This window comes from Carassius carassius, chromosome 31 (genome assembly GCF_963082965.1).
Source record: "Carassius carassius chromosome 31, fCarCar2.1, whole genome shotgun sequence".
Lineage (NCBI taxonomy): Eukaryota > Metazoa > Chordata > Actinopteri > Cypriniformes > Cyprinidae > Carassius > Carassius carassius.
Genome location: NC_081785.1, coordinates 27,466,066 through 27,487,223, shown reverse-complemented (window position 1 = coordinate 27,487,223; position 21,158 = coordinate 27,466,066). Strand labels below are relative to the sequence as shown.

At 36.2% G+C, this 21,158-nt stretch overlaps 1 protein-coding gene across 2 annotated transcripts in view; it reads left to right on the top strand.

The window, feature by feature from the left end:
• The window catches only part of nol10 (nucleolar protein 10), a 32,356-nt gene extending 22,009 nt beyond the window's left edge, over positions 1-10,347 (top strand). Inside the window, exons 19-21 of one of the 2 annotated variants that reach the window (XM_059519445.1) lie at positions 2,169-2,476; positions 5,187-5,289; positions 9,919-10,347. In XM_059519445.1, the coding sequence (XP_059375428.1) occupies positions 2,169-2,476; positions 5,187-5,289; positions 9,919-10,113 (606 nt within the window). In that variant the 3' untranslated portion in view covers positions 10,114-10,347. Of the gene's footprint in view, positions 1-2,165; positions 2,477-5,186; positions 5,290-9,918 lie in introns of both variants that reach the window. The other variant, XM_059519444.1, reaches the window with a different exon arrangement.
• Positions 10,348-21,158: the final 10,811 nt, after the last annotated feature.

The following is a 21,158-nucleotide window of genomic DNA, read 5'->3' as shown; positions in this document are numbered from 1 at the left end:
GAGTTTCTGAGAGTGATTGAAATCTAGACTGTCAGTGAAAATGATCTTTAATAATGTAAATGTTATTTGCTCTCTTTCTGAACAATGAAAGATTAGTAGCAATATGTATATCACATTAACTTTCAATGTTAAATTCACATTTAATATAAAGTCAGTCGTATTAAAAATATGTTATGGCATGACACCTATATCTGTTACTTAAGTAAACAGACAGGGTTTTATAATAAATTACATAAATTGGAGTAAAGGCTGATTAAATGTATACATTTATACACGCACACATACATTACATACATTTTATCTATATATCTAAATAAAATTAGGCTCAGTATATATGACCCAAAGTAACTAGTAACTAACTACTTGAGTAGATTTTTTATCCAATACTCTTTTACTCTTACTCAAGTAACTATTCAAGACTAGTACTTTTACTTTTACTTGAGTAAATATTTCTAGAAGTACTTTTACTTGAGTACAGTTTTTGGGTACTCTACCCACCTCTGCTTCTAGGTTTGTATAATAAGCTGCTCAAGCAAGCGGCAAAACATTTAAACACAATAATTAGCCTACTTTTCTTGTTAAAATATTTAAAATTAAAACACCACAGACAGAAACAGTCTCGAGCATTTTGCATTTAAATCTTTATCACAAGCAATCCCACGGGTCTTAATGAACTTTGTTTTTCTGCTTCCATAAAAGTGAACATATATATTGTTTTCCTTGTTTATCTAAAAGGGCTCTTTTTCTTGTTTTAAACCTAGCCAAAAACCCATGTGACTGCGTTTCCATGTCAATCCATGTTAATTTTTCCCGCAAACAATGCGCTTTCACTTTAATTCAGCGCTTGCAGCACAGCAAAAATAGACTCCGCTCCTTGAACGCACTGACGAACCGCAACCTCGTGCAGCTGGAATCCGTTAATACGCACAGCAGACGGACTGTGTGAAACAGGCGTTATAACGTAACACCAGAGCACTGCTGTGTTTACCCTCACCACATCTCGCAGTCGCTGCTTAGAAGTGCAACATTGTAAAGGGTCCGTCTGAAACAGTGTCTCGCGGCCGCGGCGCAGCATAACGTTCGTTCCAAACGCTGAGTAATTAAATACACCGGTATGATGGTATATTCAAAATTAACATCCTAATGAAAATATACACCGGTTTTCGGTATGAACCGGTTTACCGCCCAGCACTACTTATTACTAGAGTTGTTCCGATTCCGATACTAGTATCGGAAATATCATCGATACCACAACAAATTCTGGCATCGGCGAGTACATGAACCCATATACCGATCCGATACCATTTTCTTAAACAATACCTAGTTATGATCGCTAGCTTTGCCTAACCGCTGCACGGTTCTTCTTTGCTGCTCAGAATGCATTGCAAACACAGGAAGTTGTGCTGTGTTGCCACAAGCAACCCCTGTTTAGAGCAGCGAGGAAGAAATGAAAACGCGTTAGCTGCACTGATCTATATACGACTGGATCGCTCATCGCGTTCTAAACTGCCAACAGACAGTGAAGCCGCTTCTATATTATAGGTCAGTGGTTAGCAGTATGTCCACTGTTTAGCTGTATTTCAGACTGGACCAACCAGACAGTAAAACGGCAACTAGGGATGCCACTTCACTACCAAGAAATATAAAGAAATATAAATCTAATCTGTAGTAATATTTCACTGATGATAGCGCTGTAGATGGCAAGGTTCTGTATAATTATAAAAATAAAAAAGAAATGTCTTTGTTGACATGTAGTGCAGCATGTAGATGACGGTCATGGCAATTTTCCATTTCAATTAAATGTACGAGACAGAAGTCTCTTGACGACTTATTTTCCTTTCATTCAGTCAATCAGCGTTGGCTGTAGACTGCAACAAAGAGGAAACGCCCAAACTCAACATTGATACCTTCATCAAATCCAGATGCTTTGATCTCATCCAGTCATAATGCATATTCAGCATATGTTCATTTAAGCTGCCTAACTACTGTATGTCCTCCAGATGCGCTGTTGCAAAGAAGCTAAAGTAACATTTGCACATAAACATTAAATGATTTCCTGTTATCTCTCAGCTCATCGAAAACTCTTTAGTACAGTGAAGCAAATAATACAGAAAAGAAACTTTCCTCACAATGACACGCTGAGACTTCTGTCCTGATCTCTCCAGCAGGATGAGGAAGAGGAGGAGGTGGAAGGCCGTGGCAGCTCCGAGGAAGAGGAGAGCTCTGATGATGATGATAAGAGCTGGGTGGAGGAAGTGAGGGAGCAGCGGCGTCTTCTACGGGCCGAGGAGCGGGAGCGCACTTTCAACCAGAGGAAAGAGAGGAGGCAGCAGGACCGCGACACCAGCTTACAGAGCCCCGATCCGATCAGGAGCCGCCGGCAGGAGCCCCAGAGCCAGCCCAGATTCTACCAGATCAAAGCAGGAGAGGAGTTTCGCAGCTTCGGTGACGTGGCCCGCAAGCAGAAGATGCAGAAGTGAGTTACTCCTTTCATAGATCATTTTGAAATCATTTATACAGGCCTTCTCTGTGTCTTAAAAGGCTTAATTCACCTTTCCACCATTTATAGCTTCCTTAAATTGGAGCAGAAAATTATGACGTTATGGCATCGAATGTTTCATGCTCTGCAAAAAATGTATCATTCTCATTGTTATCTGAACAACTTTAAAGGTTAGTTCACCCAAAATTGAAAGTGATGTCATTAATAACTCACCCTCATGTTGTTTCAAACCCTGTGAGACCTCCATTTATCCTCAGAACACAGTTTAAGATATTTTAGATTTAGTCCGAGAGCTTTCAGTCCCTCCATTGAAGCTGTGTGTACGGTATACTGTCCATGTCCAGAAAGGTAAGAAAAACATCATCAAAGTAGTCCATGTGACATCAGAGGGTCAGTTAGAATATTCTGAAGCATTTTGCATCTCAAGTTCATGTTTATTTAACAATCTTTATACATTTGCCCCGGAAAACACGCACAAACGTTACCCTTATTTCCATATTCTAGTGATTGGTAATATTCATATTCTAGGCTCTGTAAATTATAAAAAAAAAAAAAAAAAAAAGAGAGCGATCACTGAAAGAAATGAACAGAGAAAACCACTAACAGTCGGGAACCCTATATCATATTTAATAAATTAATGTCTAAGGACTCTAAATTATCAACATAGACAAAACTTTGTTAAAAGAAATCTCTACAACATGATCAAAATCATTAGAAAAATAATGTTGAAATGTTTCAAATAATGATACAACTCGCTATCATTGTAGTGCTGAATTGCATGCTGTTATAAAAATCACATGAGTTAACCTTTTTGGCCATATTAATAATAAGTGCACCAAATTGCTATTTTTTTTTTATTTATTGCAGTTTTTTTTTTCTTTTTTTCTTTATATCACTATTTGGGCAATAAAAGCATTGTGTATTAAGTATATGAAAAAAAAGCAAGTTTTTCTTTCTAAGGTTTTTTTTTTTTTAAGGTTTAAAAAAGTTCCATTAAAATTATTTTCTCACTATTATTATAACAAGTTAGTATTTTATAAAATAAAAAAAAAAAAACTTTAAACCTTACAGTACTTTTGAAGAACACACAAAATGTATAAAGTCTTCGGTGGTTTGAGACTCCACTTACAGCGAATTAAATTCTGAACTTTAGAAGTTGTTTTTTCAGACTGTTGGTAATGCAACTCATAGTGTGCCTATGCATGTACATTTAGAGAACATAGAAATGTATTGTGTTCCGTCCATTTGATTAACTTGGTCTTGAAAAGGTCTTAAAGCTTTAGGTTTACCATCATAAAACCTACAGAAACCCTGTTATTGGGATCAAGTGTACTTAGAGCTTAAATCCTGAAGTATACTTCCCTTCATCCTCAGCAGTGTCTATTTTCTGTCCGTGTGGCTCACAGAACGATTCATCTGTCACGAGTTCACTTTGAAGACTTGTGCGTAAAGCTGCATTACACAGGTTCACAAAACCATCAGAGATCTAGTTTGTATGATTACCTTTAAACCCACTCAACCCAGAGTTCATGGTTGTGTGGATCAGTATTGAAATAACTGGATTTTGCCCATGAAAAACTTCTGAACAGTGGAAAATGTGGATAACAGTATCTTGATTTCTTCATTGCATTCATGTGACAAAGCTGTGATAAATTGATTATAAAGAATCATTTTTGCAGCAAAGATTCACTAAATTATTATGTAATAATTTTTTTAAACGGGGAAGACGTGTGATGAAAAATACAGCATGTTTATGACAGTGACCGTTAAAGAAATGTGCTTTCTATATATTATTTTGATAATAACAGAAATGGCTGTCCTGTCGTAACCTTGTCTGACTTGCAGCGAGTGGTTTATTGACAGGTAACACGCTGACTCTCAAATAAATTACTGTGCCAAATATAGCGAGCATGTCTTCCTGAAACTCCTAATGAGTTTTTTAAAGTGCTAGACAATCATCTAATGCTCTCCGATTTGAGGTTTTACACCGTTAATCATTTACACTTAACCTAGCTGGGTTTTGCAATGTCAAATTCAACATGAAATCAGAATTGACTGTTTAGAATTATTAATATGTTCATGGTTTTGTGAACAATCCTTAAATGCACATTATGACAAAAGCAAAAATTGTTTGTCTTCACATTCATTAATTACCAAATTATAATTTTTCCAAACTTTTTTTTTTTTTTTTTAGAAAAAAATCTCTCAAATCCGATCATCAGGCTTTTGAGGGATGTTTATTTGTTCAACATTATTGTGTTGCATTGCATTATATGTTTTGATCATCAAACTAAGCATCTAAATATAATCTAATTTCTAAGACACTCTTGGAGGTATAGAGCGAGGATTGATATTTCTATCGTTTTATGTACAGGTATGTATCTGCTTTAATGTATAAATGTTTTCCTCCATATTCTCACTATATCAGACTAAATGAGCCATGTATAAAAAAAGCCTGATGTTTCACATATGATACCTCAAAAGTGTGTGCTGGTGGTGTTTTATGAGGCGAGTAGTTCCTCCACATTCACCCTTGTTTTTTTCATCTCTTGTTGAAAATGTACAGAAGTAAAAAGATTTGCAATCATTTGTTTCATGTCGTCAAGTTTTATTTGAGTCATTGGATATTTGTTGCTCTATTCTCTTGCTGGATCCCTTGAGTGTAACTCTGTTTGACCTCACACAGGACGTCTCTGGAGGAGCGACTCCAGCGGGAGGAGAGCTCGGGGAGGTTGAACCTCAATGACACCGCAGTTGGAAGCAAACAGCTCACTTTCACTCTCAAGAAGGTAAGAATGATGACGCATCTATCCTGTTTCGTCATTTTCACTGGGTGTTAATTAGTTACTGCAGCTGGTCAGATGATGTCCATGCAGTTGTGATGATGTAAACCTAGAAATATAAACCGAGTTGGGTAGATTACTTACAAACTGTAGTTTATTACTGATCACATGATGAAAACTGTAGTTAGTAATGTAATGTAGGTTACTCATTTTAGGTAATTTATCCTGACTACTGCTACTGCTTCTACCATATTGATATAAAAAAGCAAAGAGAAAGAACAAATGCATTAAAAACCAGGGTTTCTCAAACTGGGTGTAAGAACTGCACAGGGTTTGTAAGTTTATAAAGTTTATATTTAATTAAATCATAAAAAGGTCAAATCAATGTTTTAAACACTTGAACACTAAACATACTTGTATCTCATTTGTTTCCCTGTATGTCAATGTAACCATTAAGCAACATCGAACTGTGAGCATACAAATGTGTTGTTAAATTATTAAAATATTGACCAAACTGGATCTTTTGGACCCATGGATCAGCAGTATGTCTGGAGCAAAACAAAAGTCAAAGCTTTTAAGCAGAAGAACACTAACTCGATGGTCCAGTCCTGTTAGGGGGGTGTTTCAATGTTGCAGGAAGTGGAAATCATGGATTCTTTGAAGTATCAGGCCATTTTGGCATGAATTGTGTGCATTTAGTGCAAAGACTGAAGCTGATGATCAGTGGACTTTCCTGCATCCAAATCTATTCTGCTTGGTTCAGGGATCAGTCATAGGATCTACTTGAGTGGCCTGTTAAGTTTCCAGATTTAACTCTCATTGAAAATATTTGGTTGAGTTTGAAGAAAGCAGTGGCAGTGTGATATGAAAGCTTTTACAGCCGAGGAATGAGCCGAGACTGCAGTAGAGAGGTGACAGAAGCTTCTGAGCACCAGTTTATTGGTGGTTTCAAAGAATAAAAAGTTTCAAAATTCGACTTTTGGGGGTTGAATAATTTTGAACATGAATGTTTGGAACCAGTTTGATTTTCTATCATAATTTAGCAAGATTAAATTCTCAGAAACACTGGAATGAGAATTAAGAAGCTTTCTAATAGTTCACTGATGCTTTTGTTGAATTGTTTTCATAAAATTTTGTTCTCTGGCTAGGGCTGGATGATTAATCGAAAAGTAATCGAAACCGAAATTCAGAACCTCTAACTGACGTAATTTTCCCATGACGGTTTTTTCGGTTTTTTAATCCTGTTAATACTTCCCCATTAAAAGCATACTACCACGTACATGACTCTGCTCTCCAGTCAGTGGCATAAAAGCCAAACACGGAGGTGAACGCCGGTTCAACACATAGTGATGGCGCGCAAGCGGTGAGCCTTGCGTCTTTACTAAACTTTGTCAGTTGTATTTGTTTTATGGTTTGGACGTTCAAGCGATTAGATGAGCGGCTGTGTATTATTGGGTCGAGCTCCCATGTTCGCGCTAGGGCTGTCAAAAAAAAATAGAATTTCGAATATTCGTCGAATTAAAAAAAAAAATCCACATTCGAATTTTAAGGCCCGCCCCGGGTTTACTTCACATTCGCCGTTCTGTCTCACACACAGCCTCGTCTGCACAGCTTTCAGAAGGCGGACGAGCTCGACGAGCAGTACCACTTCTGTCATCATTCACCTCGTGCAGGCACTGTTGACAGCAGCGCACCCCGTCCGCGTGCAGGCACTTCTTGAGACCGTATGGACGGATGTGCGGCTGTCCGCGAGCCCTCTTGATGACCAAAATTACATAATGTGGACGGTGCGTGGATGCGGATGGTCAAATTATACTTTGGCCTTTATCAGTGGCGCACGAGATGCGATGACAACATAAGTGTCATTGCATTGTAATGTTTTTGTTAACATATACAGTTGAAGCAACTAGATGCAGCGCTGCTGTGATGTCTTATTATTGCATAAAGCATAAATACACATAATATGGAGGAAAAAGAGAATGTGGAGAAGATCTTATTTACGTCAAAACTGAAACCAAGCCATTCACACAGAATGCATAGTTAACGCATTTTCCAGAGAGGGACATCTTCTATTATTCTTTCACTCACGTCTCACACAATAGAGCCACATGTTTAGAAAGCCATGTAAAATTAAGGTGGGTTCAGTTTTTTTTTTAAACATATCTTGAGACTTTATGGTGGGTTTTCCCCATCCTACTGCATCTCATGTTTAAATGAAAAATGTACTCTGTGTTATTGGCTTTCACCCCTTTGAATTAAACTATGCATGCACACATGATGCTGTTTTGTTAGCTACTTAATTATAATTGGTTTATAAACATTATTTTAAATATTATCCACTTTTTTCACTTTTTTTTCAAAAAGCATTTTAAATTCAAATATAATTCAAATTTTTATAATATTTGCCATTTTGACAGCCCTAGTTCACACAGCTGCATTGTGGCACGAACACTCATATAAACATTAGCTGTGAAGATCTCGCGCACAGAGGAACGCAGAAACTAGTTGTCAGCACTGTCCTGTGATTTATCACTAAAGTATCTTAGAATCTCAAAACTTATTATAGCATATTTTTCTACTTTTGAAGGAACTAGGCTATTTACAATCCCCAGCTTCACAATAATACAGAGACGGTATGACTAATTCACACACGCAATCACTCGTACAGGTACTGCGCTAATTTATCTTTATCTGATCTTTATTTATCTCTTACACCAAGCAATTATCTGTAAGAAATGTTATGAACATAGATCAAATTACTGCTGATAGTGATCACAGATCGCTCTTACAATAGGAAAAAATATCTCACCTTTAGTAGTCAACCATATTTACAGTACAAACCTTGTCAGTAAACTATGAGGGCAAAAAAACTAAACAGAAACAAAATAGTTGTTCATTAATCGTAATCGAGGTAAATGTTCAATTAATCAAGGTTTTGATTTTAGGCCATAATTGTCCAGCCTTATCTCTGGCACAAAATGCCTTGCAGGTCAAGGGGGTTGAATAATTTTGATTGCAACTGTGTGTGTGTGTGTGTGTGTGTATGTGATGGATGGATGGATAGATAGATTTTATCAATAAAGTCAACACTTGGGTAAAAGTGATTCCTCTCTCTTGTTCTGTCTTCATGTCACACCCTTTGGTGTGGTAAACTTGGCTCAGACTCATTCCCAGCTCCGATTTCTGCTGACTTGACTCACAGCAAAGACTGGAGATTGGCTTCTGTATGCCCTGAATTCTCACTGTTGTTTTCTGTCCTTTGAACACTGGCACGCCCATTTAATTCCCATACTCCTCCTGTCTGTCATACACATCATCGAGCCAAATCACTCAGCTGCTTTTTTCTGGACTTTTAAATGGCCTACTTTAATACCTGGCTAGTTTGAGGTTCTTTCGGTCCTTCCAAAATCTAAACATATACATGATGTTCTATGCATTAAAGGAATGAAAAACAAAAACCGCTTACTCGCATGCTGTTTACTCGTGTGAAGTATCGGTAGCACTTTATTATACAGTCCTGTTCCTCATGGACATATTATATTATAGTAATTACAATAACTATGTAATAACTAGTTACTAACCCTGAACATAACCCTACCCCACGTAGTTACATTATAATACCAGAACTTTCTTGGATATATATATATATATATATATATATATATATATATATATATATATACTGTAAGTACATTATAAATACATGCAAGTACACATACTGTAAAATAAAGTGCCACCGTCTTTTCCATTCATGGTCATTCAAGCACCATTAAAAATAAATGAACATTTATAATGAAAGTAGTCCGTCTGACTAATGCGCTATAATCCATGTCTTCTGAAGTTATTGAATAGCTTGTGTAGTTGTTCAGTGATGATCTACCCGTTCTGCTGTAGTTCTCAAGGAGTTATGGCACTTTTAATCAAGGATGACACAATTAATGTTTAAAGGTTTGGGTCAGTACATTTTTTCAAAGAAATGAGTACAGCTGTTTATCAAGGATGCATTAAATTAAAAATCACTCTATCAAATTGGATGAACTATTCATTTTCCAGACGTGGTGTCCACATGTAAACAGCAGCTTGTTCTGTGGTTGTGCTGCTGTATTCAACGTAGAGCAAAGAATTAAAACAAAATTGATGTAATAGTGGATTCGTTTGGACTCTAGGTCCAGCTCTTTGAACAGTTTAAGCAGTAGTTGATTTTCCATCCATTTTATTTAAGTTGTAGTTAAGTAAATGCCAAGCAAGGACCTTTTTTTTTTTTTTTTGCTGGTTTATTTCCGTGAACAGTCCAAAAGAACCAAAGTATGACTAAAGGAAGCTGATGAATCACTCAAATGAATCAAGCTTCCCAGCACTTATTGAAAGAGAGAGAACGACCGCATTTGATTACAGCTGAGCAAGATGTGTGACCACTACACTGGAAAGCCACACTATTTCTAACGCAGCAGAGCTATTGTTGTGTTCAGTCTAGTCTACTGTGTCACTGCTTTTAGTTAGTCACAACCCAACACTGATGAGATGCAGCCAAGTCATTTTTTTATCCTTTTGGAGCAACAACAACAAAAAATGTACAAGTTGTGGGTCATTTTGGCTTTGCCATTAATTTAATAGTTATACTTGTACTTTCTTCAGACAGAGAAGCAGCGATTTCAACAACAGGCTGAACGTGACCATCATGAGGAGAGGAGGAAGATCAGACGGGCGGCTGGACACTTACATTCTCACAGAGGAGGAGGAGGAAGAGGAAGAGGTGGTGGAAGAGGAAGAGGTGGTGGAAGAGGCGGAGGAAGAGGAAGAGGCGGAGGAAGAGGAAGGAGACCCTTTTAAACTCAGGACTGATCGTGCTCATGGACGTTGACATCCAGGGCTTTTTATACAGCCTTGTCTGATCACAGACATCTACAGGAATTACTTTTTTGTTTCAAGACAATGATGCTGTCAATGATTGTGTGTGTGTGTGTGTGTGTGCGTCAGACCTCCCTTTTCCCGCAACATCTCTCAATACAGTTTAAACAGGACCTTATGTTTTGTGTAGAACCTTAATACATTTTTATCAACATCTGCTCTGTCCTGTTCTGATTTACACAAACAGATCAATTCTCATTCAGCATCAGTTCTCTTTTAGTTCCAATAATTTCTGAAATGCTTTTGATTCTTTATACAAGTTTACAACTAAATAACGGTTTGACTCATACAAAACTACTTAACCGCAGCACAGAATCAATAAACAAAAATCAATGACGAGAATGAATTTGATTGTCAAGTAATTGCGTGAGAGCCTGACCAAAATCAATCAAGGCCATTTCCCAATTAACTTCCAGAATTCAATCAGACCTGTTGCCACAGGTGAATAAAACCAAGCTCCTAGCCATAGCTCAGTGAAGCATGATAGGATGCCACCTTTGCAATTAGTCAGTTTTTGAAATTTCACCCCTGTTAGGTAATCCACCTTCAACTATAAGTGGTGTTATTGGAAAATGGAAGATTTTAGGAACAGCGGCAAATCGTGCTCTGCAGATTCCAGATCTGAAGAGTTACATTAATATTAATATCAACACACAAACTGTGTGGCAGGAGCTTCATTGCATGGTTTTCGAAGCCCGAGTGGCTACATGCAAGCCTCACATCACCAAATCCAATATATGATAAGTGTTGGATGGAGTTTAGTAAAGCACACAGATACTGGACTCTGGAGCAGTGAAAAACCGTTCTGGACAGCGCTCTGGCTGTAACCACATCCAACACCTCCGGGATGAACTGCAACAGAGATTTTGAGCCTGACCTTCTCGTCCAACATCAGTGCCTGACCTCACGCAATTCAAATTCATTCTCGTTATTGATTTTGAAGTGCCCTATGGGATGATAGGGTTATGCACTCATTAAAGGTGTAAAATATTGTACCACAGTCTTGTAGTTTTCAAGAGGCATGCTGACCTAGTATATGCTGCATATTTATTATGTTTGCCTGTAGCCATTAGTATCTAAATTAATTTATTCTGTATTATATGTTCATACATTCAAAAACTGCTCTCAAAACCTAATTTTTTTCATATTTTGTTTGTGACGAGACGAAAAAAGGCTACTTTTTAGACATGCAAGGTGTCATGCAGTACAAGCCCAAAAACATATATATGCATACTTTTTTAAAAAAGTACCATATGTGATTGTTATTTTAGTATTAATACTATGATTGTAGAGACATTATTCTAATTTTTTACATTATTTAGGACAGATGCAAATTGGGACACAGCATGACAGACTTATAAACATGTAACAGACACAGTCCTTCCTCTGATGTTTCCATTCTTTTGATTTTAACTAACCTCACATTAGCACCATCAGTAAACTAGGATTTAGACAATTAAAAGTCAGATATTCACCACATTTTCTAGACTTTTTTTTAAATAACGTCTGATTTAGAGGGAAATGCTGCTGCTGATATTTGCATGTTGAGAGAAATTTGGAGAAGTGAAAGCACAAGATTGTCGATCTGATGTGTGATTTGCTTATAGTCACTTCCTCCTGCCCTCAGAGTCAGATTTCCTGTGATAAACCTTGATATCAGATCACAAACATCATGCCGCTGTTGTAGCGATGGGTGTTTTCATCTTTGGGTCATCTTAGTTTCAAATTTTCTTTTAGTTATTACTTAATATACTAAAGTATCTAAAACCCAACATTTTAAAACATATTAAATGACAAAAATAAACTAAAAATTATAAATGAAAACAACAATTTAGAATATAAATGGATAATATAATAGTAGTTCAATGATACTAAATTGCATTGTTTCAGTTCGTCTTTCCTTCATCAGTTCCTAAAAAAAAAACAGAACACAAGGTTTTCATTGGTTTTGGGTCTTTAATCCTCAAAGACATATTAGAAGAGGCTTAGATATGCACTGTTTCTATTTTCCCCTAAGAAAATGCCTCAACATGTCTGTTTTAAGAGGAGGATGACATCATCAGTGTGCAAACCACATGCTTACAGTATCCAAAACATTTTCATCCAGAAAATGTGTTGACAGAGTTTGTTTTAATTACCTTTTTTTTAGCAATCAGGTAAATGAAATCATATTATATACAATCTGAATATAGACACAAGTAAAGGCCATAATTGTCCACTAAACAGTGTTGAGTGTCTTTTATAAGATTCAGGGACAGGCATTACAGTGGTTTAGATCGTACTTAGCCGACCGTTACAATTTTGTCTACTTAAATGGTGAAAAATCTGAGTTAACAGTAAATTATGGGGTGCTGCAAGGATCCGTGTTAGGCCCTTTTTTATTTTCAATATACATGCTGCCACTTGGAATTAGTTTCCACTGCTATGTCGATGACGCTCAGTTGTATATTTCATCACGGCCAAATTTCTAAACTATTCAAGTTGACAAATTGTGTTAAAGATATAAAACACTGGATGACCAGTAATTTTCTCCTGTTAAATTCAGACAAGACTAAGGTATTACTTATTGGACCAAAAACCTCACACAGAATCTCTTAGAATACAATTAACAACTTGGAGGGTGTACTGTTATGTCATCATCTGCAGTTTAAGAACTGGGTGTTATATTAGACAGCAACATATATTTCGAAAATCATATATGTTTCAATAACAGCCGCCTTTCCACCTCAGAAACATTGCTAAACCACGGAAAGTGTTATCTGTTTCTGACACAGAAAAACTAGTTCATGCATCCATGACCTCTCGACTAGATTACTGTAATGCACTAAAAGCTGTTTGCCCTTCATAGTCAATAAACAAGCTACAGTTAGTCTAAAATAAAGGTGCTAGAGTTCTTACCAGGTTAAAAAATCATGATCATATTACCCCAATTTTATAATCTCTAAACTGGTTAACTATTAATTTCTTTATTGATTTCAAAATTACCTACTGTATAAGGCACTAAATGGTTTGGTTCCTGTATATTTAACTGATTTCTTATGCCCTATAATCTGTTACACTCTCTAAGGTCACAAAACTCTGGGCTTTTAGTAGTTCCTAGGATATCTAAGTCCTGCCAAAACATGCTTTCTAGGGTAATCAATAGAGTTTTATGGCCTGTAAGACTTTATAAAGAGCTAATGCAATGACCGAATGACACTGATGCACTCAGATATCCCTGTCCTATAAAAACTTCCCTCATGTCGAAAGAAATACACAGTTGGACATTTGAAATGTACCAATTTCATGAAATTGATATTAAAAATATCAAACCAAGTGCCATGTATTGTAATGAAAAACAAAGTAAAACATTTGGCAAAGTTTTACTTTGTAGATGAGTTTGTTTCTTTGTCAGATTTGGAGAAATGTAGCATTGCATCATTTGCTCAGCAGTGGATGCTCTGCAGTGAATGGGTGCCGTCAGAATGAGAGTCTAAACAACTGATAAAAACATCACAATATAAGATGTTTTCAGCTTCATTCATCTTTGCATATTTCTCTCCTGATTCAGACAAGATGTCTTTTTCCCTGGAGGAAGTGTTATGTCTTAATGAGGGATTTATTTCCTACCAACAGGAGAGCTGTGGATTACTTGTGAATTATTGTAATGTTTTTATCAGCTGTTTGGACTCTCATTCTGATGGCACCCATTTACTTCATAGGATCTATTGCTGAGCAAGTGATGCAATGTTACATTTTTTTTGTCGTTTTATATATATATATGTGTGTGTGTGTGTGTGTGTGTGTTTCATTCGCTTTTTGGATTATTGTATAAGCTCTGTGTCTGACAGAAGTTTATAATGCTTAAATGTTTTCCACATCATGATAATCTTCACAACTGAACACAAGTTCATGGATTTTGAAGCCTAAATACAATCGGCAGAAATAAAAATCTAAACGTAGACCATAAACAAGCCACACCACCATCACCACAACAGTTAATCTTCTGTCAGTTCTTCCTTTAAAAACATTTTCCCCATCTTAAAAATATTTAAAAATTAGAGCTCATTGTTTGTGATGTTTAATTTCCTGAAAACCTCTGTAGTACCATTTAAACACCTTTTTTAAGACAACTAAAAATTTTTTTATTATATTACTGATGTATCAGGTAATAGATTAAAACGTGAAAATATCTTAAATTTGTTTTCGGCTCATTTTAGACATTTAACCAAAAACCCCTTCAAAAAAATCAATTGGTTTCAGGACAGTGGAATCTGATGTTTCTGAGTTTTGGCTTATAAACATGTCAACCCTGTCAAACACTCTATAGGTTGACCAGCTTTCTTCACCAGTGCAATGGCAAAAACAAAACAATAAAAGGCATGCAAAAGGAAAAATTATTAATTAATCAATTAACATACATCTACGATTTGTTGTGCCAGATATTGGTGTGAACAGGCCTTAGTCTGCAATATAACAAAATGTGAAAAAAAATGAAGGTGTCCAAGTGTTCAGACAAATTCTGGGAAAACTATATGTGAGCTATGTGTTTTACTTTTACGTCAGTGTAAGCTTGTGTGTGTGTCCAGTGGATGATATGAAAGAAGAGAAGAATTTAGCTTGGTTTCACAGAGCCAGACAAAAGAGGGTGTGCTTATTCAGAGTAATCCCCCCTCAGAGATCCGGGTCAAAAGGCGGCCCTCACCACGTCACTGTCTGATCCCGGGACCGTCTGAGGGCCACACTGGGATTTACAGGCTCAGTGCTGGAGAGTCCAGAGGGAAGCTGGGAATTTCTAGGAAAAGGAGGTGCACAGCTCTGAACTTCATCACACATCATCTATTACAGATCAAGAGATGCCAGAGAACACTAGCAACATGAAATCAAAGCTCACCCTGTTTACTTTCTGAATTCATGCTCCTGCTCTTATTATTTCAGTACACTTAATTTCAAAGAAAATATATTTATCTTTGCAATCTTTCATGAAAAAGTAATGATTAGCTCTAAGATGACCTTCAAAAACCTTGCCCGTTTCATTCTGGTATATAATGCCCATTTTTAACGATCCAATCAATGCATGCAAACCTTAACCTTAAATTTAGTTTTAATATGTATCATACATTTCCCACATTCATAAAAAGTATAAAGATTGTTTATAATAAAGATAAATATCTATAATTAATATATTATCTTAACTAAGTTTACTTGTGTTTAATTTAGTTTAGTACTATAAATAATGACATCAAAACCTTTACGTTGTATTTTTAAAAAGGGGAAAAAACAATAGCTTACCATTTTTGGGCTCTTTAGTCCCACTTTTTTTCTTTTTCATTTTACTTGGGTTTATGCACATCACAAAAAGCTCAAAAATGAAGATGTAGATGAAGAATCCTAACCTGGAACTGTTAATAAAAATAAAAATGTATCGTAATTTATATTCAACTACTGTACTTGAGGACTTTAGTACAATTTATGTGTAATTTCATATCTACTTCTCTTTAAAATCTGCTTAAAGTGAACTGCTGAATGTACTGACAAGACTTTATGGTGAACTAAAATAGCCTTTACTATAATCTCATTTTTTTTATTTAAACTTGTATGTCATCTATTTAAATATATTTATTATCACATTTATATGGAAAATGTAATTTAGTACAGTTGTGCACGAACGTTTGGGAACCCCTTGCAGAATCCGTGAGAATGTGAATACAAAATAAGAGAGATCATAATAAATGCATGTTATGTTTTATTATACTGTCCTGAGTAACATATTTTACATAAAAGCTGTTTACATTAAGCCCACAAGAAAACAACTGGCTTAAATTATTTCAATAACCCCATTCAAACGTTTGCATTTCCTTTAACTGTAATATTGAGTTAGTCAACACATCAAAATAATTGCACTTTAAAACATCACAAACGATTATTTATTAATACAAGTCATGATAGTGGCCTTTTTTCAATACTGTTGCCTTATTGGCAAGTACAGTTTTAAAAAATATATTAAACTATATATTTGAAGTACACTACAAGTGCACATTGAGTTAAGCACACTTGTTTTTCAAGAGGGCATGAGCCCAACTCATCAACTTACTGTCGTTCTCAATAAGTGTCCTCTCATGTGCTTCCCTTTGACTTCTCTTCTTTGCACACCGTCTGGCCTCGTTTATCCTCTTTTGATCCTGCTCTCGTTTGCGCTTTCCTTCTGATCTCTCTCTTTTGTCTGTCTGGTTTTCTGCGGGAGGACCTGAAAAGAGAAATGTGCTGACTCGAGAAAAACCGAGAGATCTCACTATACGTCGGGTTTCGGCTCTGTCCAGTAACGAAGAAACCTGACAGCCATCACAATCTCAACAGCTCATAAATGACATTTATTGAGATCAGCGCCATCTCTTTGTTGCAAAAGTCTAAAAATAAACAGCCTATACTTTGCGGTCCACTTTCACCTGCTAAAGTCATAGCTGAGAAAGATCAAAAGCAGGGGAATGTGTAATCTAATGCATTTTGTCTTGAACTGGGGCTTAAATACGACCGCAGAAGATTGTGGTCACAAACCTCTTGAGACATGATGTAACAGAGAGAAAAGCCATGCAAATCCATCCACTTCTTTTCTCTTCATAACACTGATTGTTAAAGTCATTACGCTTTTAACTCATTAAACAGAGCAAAAGTGGAATGATCTTAGAATTGCCAAAATAGTGTTTTATTTGTTCAATTATTTGCTTCTACGTCTTAAAAGAAAAGATAAACAGTAGACTTTATATAATACATTACTTAAACACAGAGCTTCAGAAGAGCTTTAAATCCTATCAAACGCGATCCAGTTTTTAATCACTGTTTTGTCACAAGAAAGTGGTACATATGCAAAACTTCAGAATTCATCCACACCAAATGCATCATCAAAAAGGCTGGCTTTTGATGTTTAAACATCCAAGTCGGTGCCATTCATTTTAATGCATGAGTATTACCATCGCAATTAAACGTATTTGCACTGCTCGATAAAGATCATTTGAGGGCAACTTCAAGCCAAATGACAGCGTGCTCCTTCATACATCCAGACATGACCTTGAAATATTTTACAGAAAGAAAGAAAGTCTGTGAACTGTTTGTGTCTAGATTCACTACGATGTAAACCATGACTACTATACATGAAAAAAATTGCATTGTTTCAAAAGATTTTAAATAAATGCTGTTCTGTGGAACTTTCTATCCATCAAATAATCTTTACAAAAAATGTGTCATGGTTTCCAAAACAACACTGAAGACTGTAGGAATGATGCTGAAAATACAGCTGCACATCACAGAAATACATTAGAGTTTACAACAACTATTTAAAATTGTAATATTTAACTGATCAAATAAATCCAGCTGAAACCTTTGACCGGTAGTGGATGTGTGTCCGAGGATCTGAAGGAGGGCAGGAATCAGTGGATTTACGTCACTTGACCTGTAATTTCAGCACTGAGTGAATAATGACTCATATCTGTCTGTACGGCGATACCAAACGGCTTACGTCATACTACATGTTTACACACATCCATGTGCACCTATTACATAACCTTGTGATATTGCTGCAAAATGTTATCCTCTTAATAAAGTTTGATGTTTTATGAGAAATACAGAACACACCTAAAGATAGAATTGAGTAAACTGACCAATGTTTCCGAAGAGATGAAACCCTTTGATAGATCAACACCACACTAGGTCGATTAATAATTCTAGCACAGCACAAGGATTATAGCATGTTTTCCTCTTGATAAATAATAAAAATAAATGATTTGATCCTTCAGTGCTGTCTCATACCATTTCTAATTGATATCTTCAGTATTTGAGACTATTGCCAACCTGTAAGTGTGTCATGATCAGATGCTGCCTGCCTGGAAACACGGCCATGTGCTTAAAGCAATGTGGAGGTCATGTTTCAGTTCCTGGAGAAAGCACTTAATAAAGTGTAAAGTCTGAATATACTATAAGTCATGCTAAAATGTGCCGGCCAGATGAATCATGTAAAAGTTTTAGGTCATCACATGCATAAAGAGTGAGCATGCTCTAAAAGCACTTTACACATTGTTTATGTGTGAGTCGTAACAGGATCAAGAGTAAGTTTAATCCAGACTCTGCGTGCTCAAAGAGGAGAGAATCTCTTAACCCAGGTTCACACAACCTGTGTGACGATTAAACTCCAACGTGACCTGTGCTGACATTACACCTGTACTGTGTCAGAAATACTTTAACACACTGTACTGTAAGAACAAATTGCAAAACATTACCAATATATTTCCTGTTAGGCTTGCGGACATTTCCTTTAATCGTGAACCATAATGCAAAGTATAAATAATAATAATAATAATAATATTAAATTTAAAATAATATTATGCATGGCAAGTTTATTTTATAGCACATTTCGTACACAGTGGTAATTCAAAGTGCTTTACATAAAAGAAAGTAAAATAATAATTAAAAAAAAACAATAATCGCAAAAATAAAACAAGGAATTTAAAAACTGATTTAAAATTTGATTTAAAATGAATTTAAGATTTGGGTGAAGTATTAAAGGGATAGGTCACCCGAAAACAACGTTTTCATCATTTACTCACCCTCATATTGTTCCAAACCTGAATACATTTCTTTCTTCCACTGAATACAAAGGAATATATTTTGAAGAATGTAGCCATTGACTTCCATAGTATTTTTCCCATACTATGGAGATCATTGGCTACCAGCAATTTAGCGTCCCACATTCTTCAAAATATCCCCGAGTCTTTTGTATTCAGCAGAAGAAAGACATTTTCATTTTTGAGTGAATCCTATCCCTTTTACACATTTTCATGAACTTATGGATTTTTCGACAAGGCAAGTTACAAAATGTAAACATAAGAGAACTTTATAAATAATTAAGATTTATGTTTTTGAACTACAAATGGAATTTCTATCCATTTAACAAATTAATCAACCAAGTATGATGCATATTTATCAATTATACATTAATGAAACAGGTAAGATTTCTGTTTGTGTGTGAATGCGTCATTCATGGTGACACACATAATGTGTCTAAATGCTCTTATAGGTCTGTATCCATCACAGATGCTGTCTTTGAATAACACTGACCTGCTGAGTCCTGGTAAATACAGCAGGCTTACAGGTGACCCTTACTGATGACTGTGACACAGAAACCTCCTTCCTCTAATCACTGTCACTCCACACACATGACGCACGCCCAGGAAAAGTGTAAAAATGGTATCTTTAGGTGTACAAGAGCTTGTTTTCATCCAAAGTTGTGCAAAAATGTGGAATATCGGATAAAACATTTGTGTCTTCCATCCCATTTGGTCCAGAGGACATGATATTCAGTTCCTTGGAAACTGGCACAAAGTATCAATAATGAAATATTAAAAAGTTGCAATGAGTAAAGCTTGTGACTCTACTTAATAAATGACCATTGCCTCGGAGCACGCAGAAGTTATCATGTTATCTTGCATCCAGGTACATGATGTTAGGAAACACAGTCATGTGAGACAGTTCTGGGACGTGATTATACCAAATCATTTTTGGCTCAAAATGACTAAAACAATGTTTGAGTTGCACATCCAGGAATTTATTAAGTAAACGTGTTTCCATTCTAGTTTATGCATGTTTTTTAATGAATAAAAAAAAAAACTTACGTGGGTATTTACCCCTCATGTTCTCCGTGTTTATGTGTTTGTGTTGAGGCACATCCTTCAAACCGCTTAGGTTCGAAACTTTTGAGGTCGTAAGTTCATGACTGTGTGTACTGTACACCGAACAAGGTCGAATAGCATGTGTGTAATGTATTTCAGAAACACAAATACATAGATGATATTGTGCACGTGCCATTTATTTTCTCTATCCAAACAAACACACACAGCTGTACACACCAGAGCATTGTCAACTGTTTTAAATAGCATTGATAAAAAGAGAGACATCATGAAGTAAGCCAATCCTTAATTCATTCCCATGATGCCTCTCTGTGCATTCTGAGGAAATTGCATGATTGACAGATTAGGAAATCCGACTGACATCTCAACATCTTGATGAGGGTGGAAAATGTTGCCACATTCAAAAAGCGTATGTAGCCTTAAAATAGTAAAGGAATGGGGAAAAACTGACATAGGAACCTTCTAACCCGTTAAATATTATTGCATTCATGAAAAAGTGATGTGGCTTGTGGTGTTTGAGGACAGTCATAAACAATGACCTCATGGTCTAGATGACCTCTGAAGGGAAAATCAGAGTTCTGGAAAGGCTCTGTCTGGATTCTGCACGACGATGAATTAGAAAAGCTCCAGGCTTATTTGCATCTGGGAAACATATTCCCGACCACAGCAATGTACTCGTCATGAATCATAGAGTTTCTCGAGAGCGAGCGAGTGTGTGAGAATATGGATGGAAATACAGAGATATGGCTTTTTTGGTTCTAAAAGTCTCTCTAAGTTCAATTCTGTGTACATTCACAAACGTGATTTGTGATTTTTCATGAACTGATTAGAAGAGTGGTGAATGTATTTGTTTCCGGCACCAGATGCACAGGATAAAACATAATTAGTCCACTGCTTTGATTACAGGGAGGTTTAGGACTGATTATTAATTTAAGTCACCATGTCTGGCAGGATGACAACAAAGTGTGCAATGCAAAGATAAAAGGAAGTGGACTTTTGTGCAAAAGGTGGGGAAATCTTCAGGAAGGTGTTGCAGCATGCTGACTGAAAGCCGCTGTCTGAAAGTGAGGTAACTGGAACCAGATGGACCAATTACAAGGAAGGAAAAGTTAGAAAGGCACAGAAACTCTCCTCCGTATGACATCATCCACATTGGCCCAATCCTAAAACTTTAATTTAAACAAAAATCTAAATAAAGAAGTGAAAATGTAACAGTAATGTACCTGCTTTTTCCTCAATATGTCCTCGAAATAAATATTAGATAGTATTATTTGTATAGTAGTATTTATTAATATTTGGAATGAGCTTTTT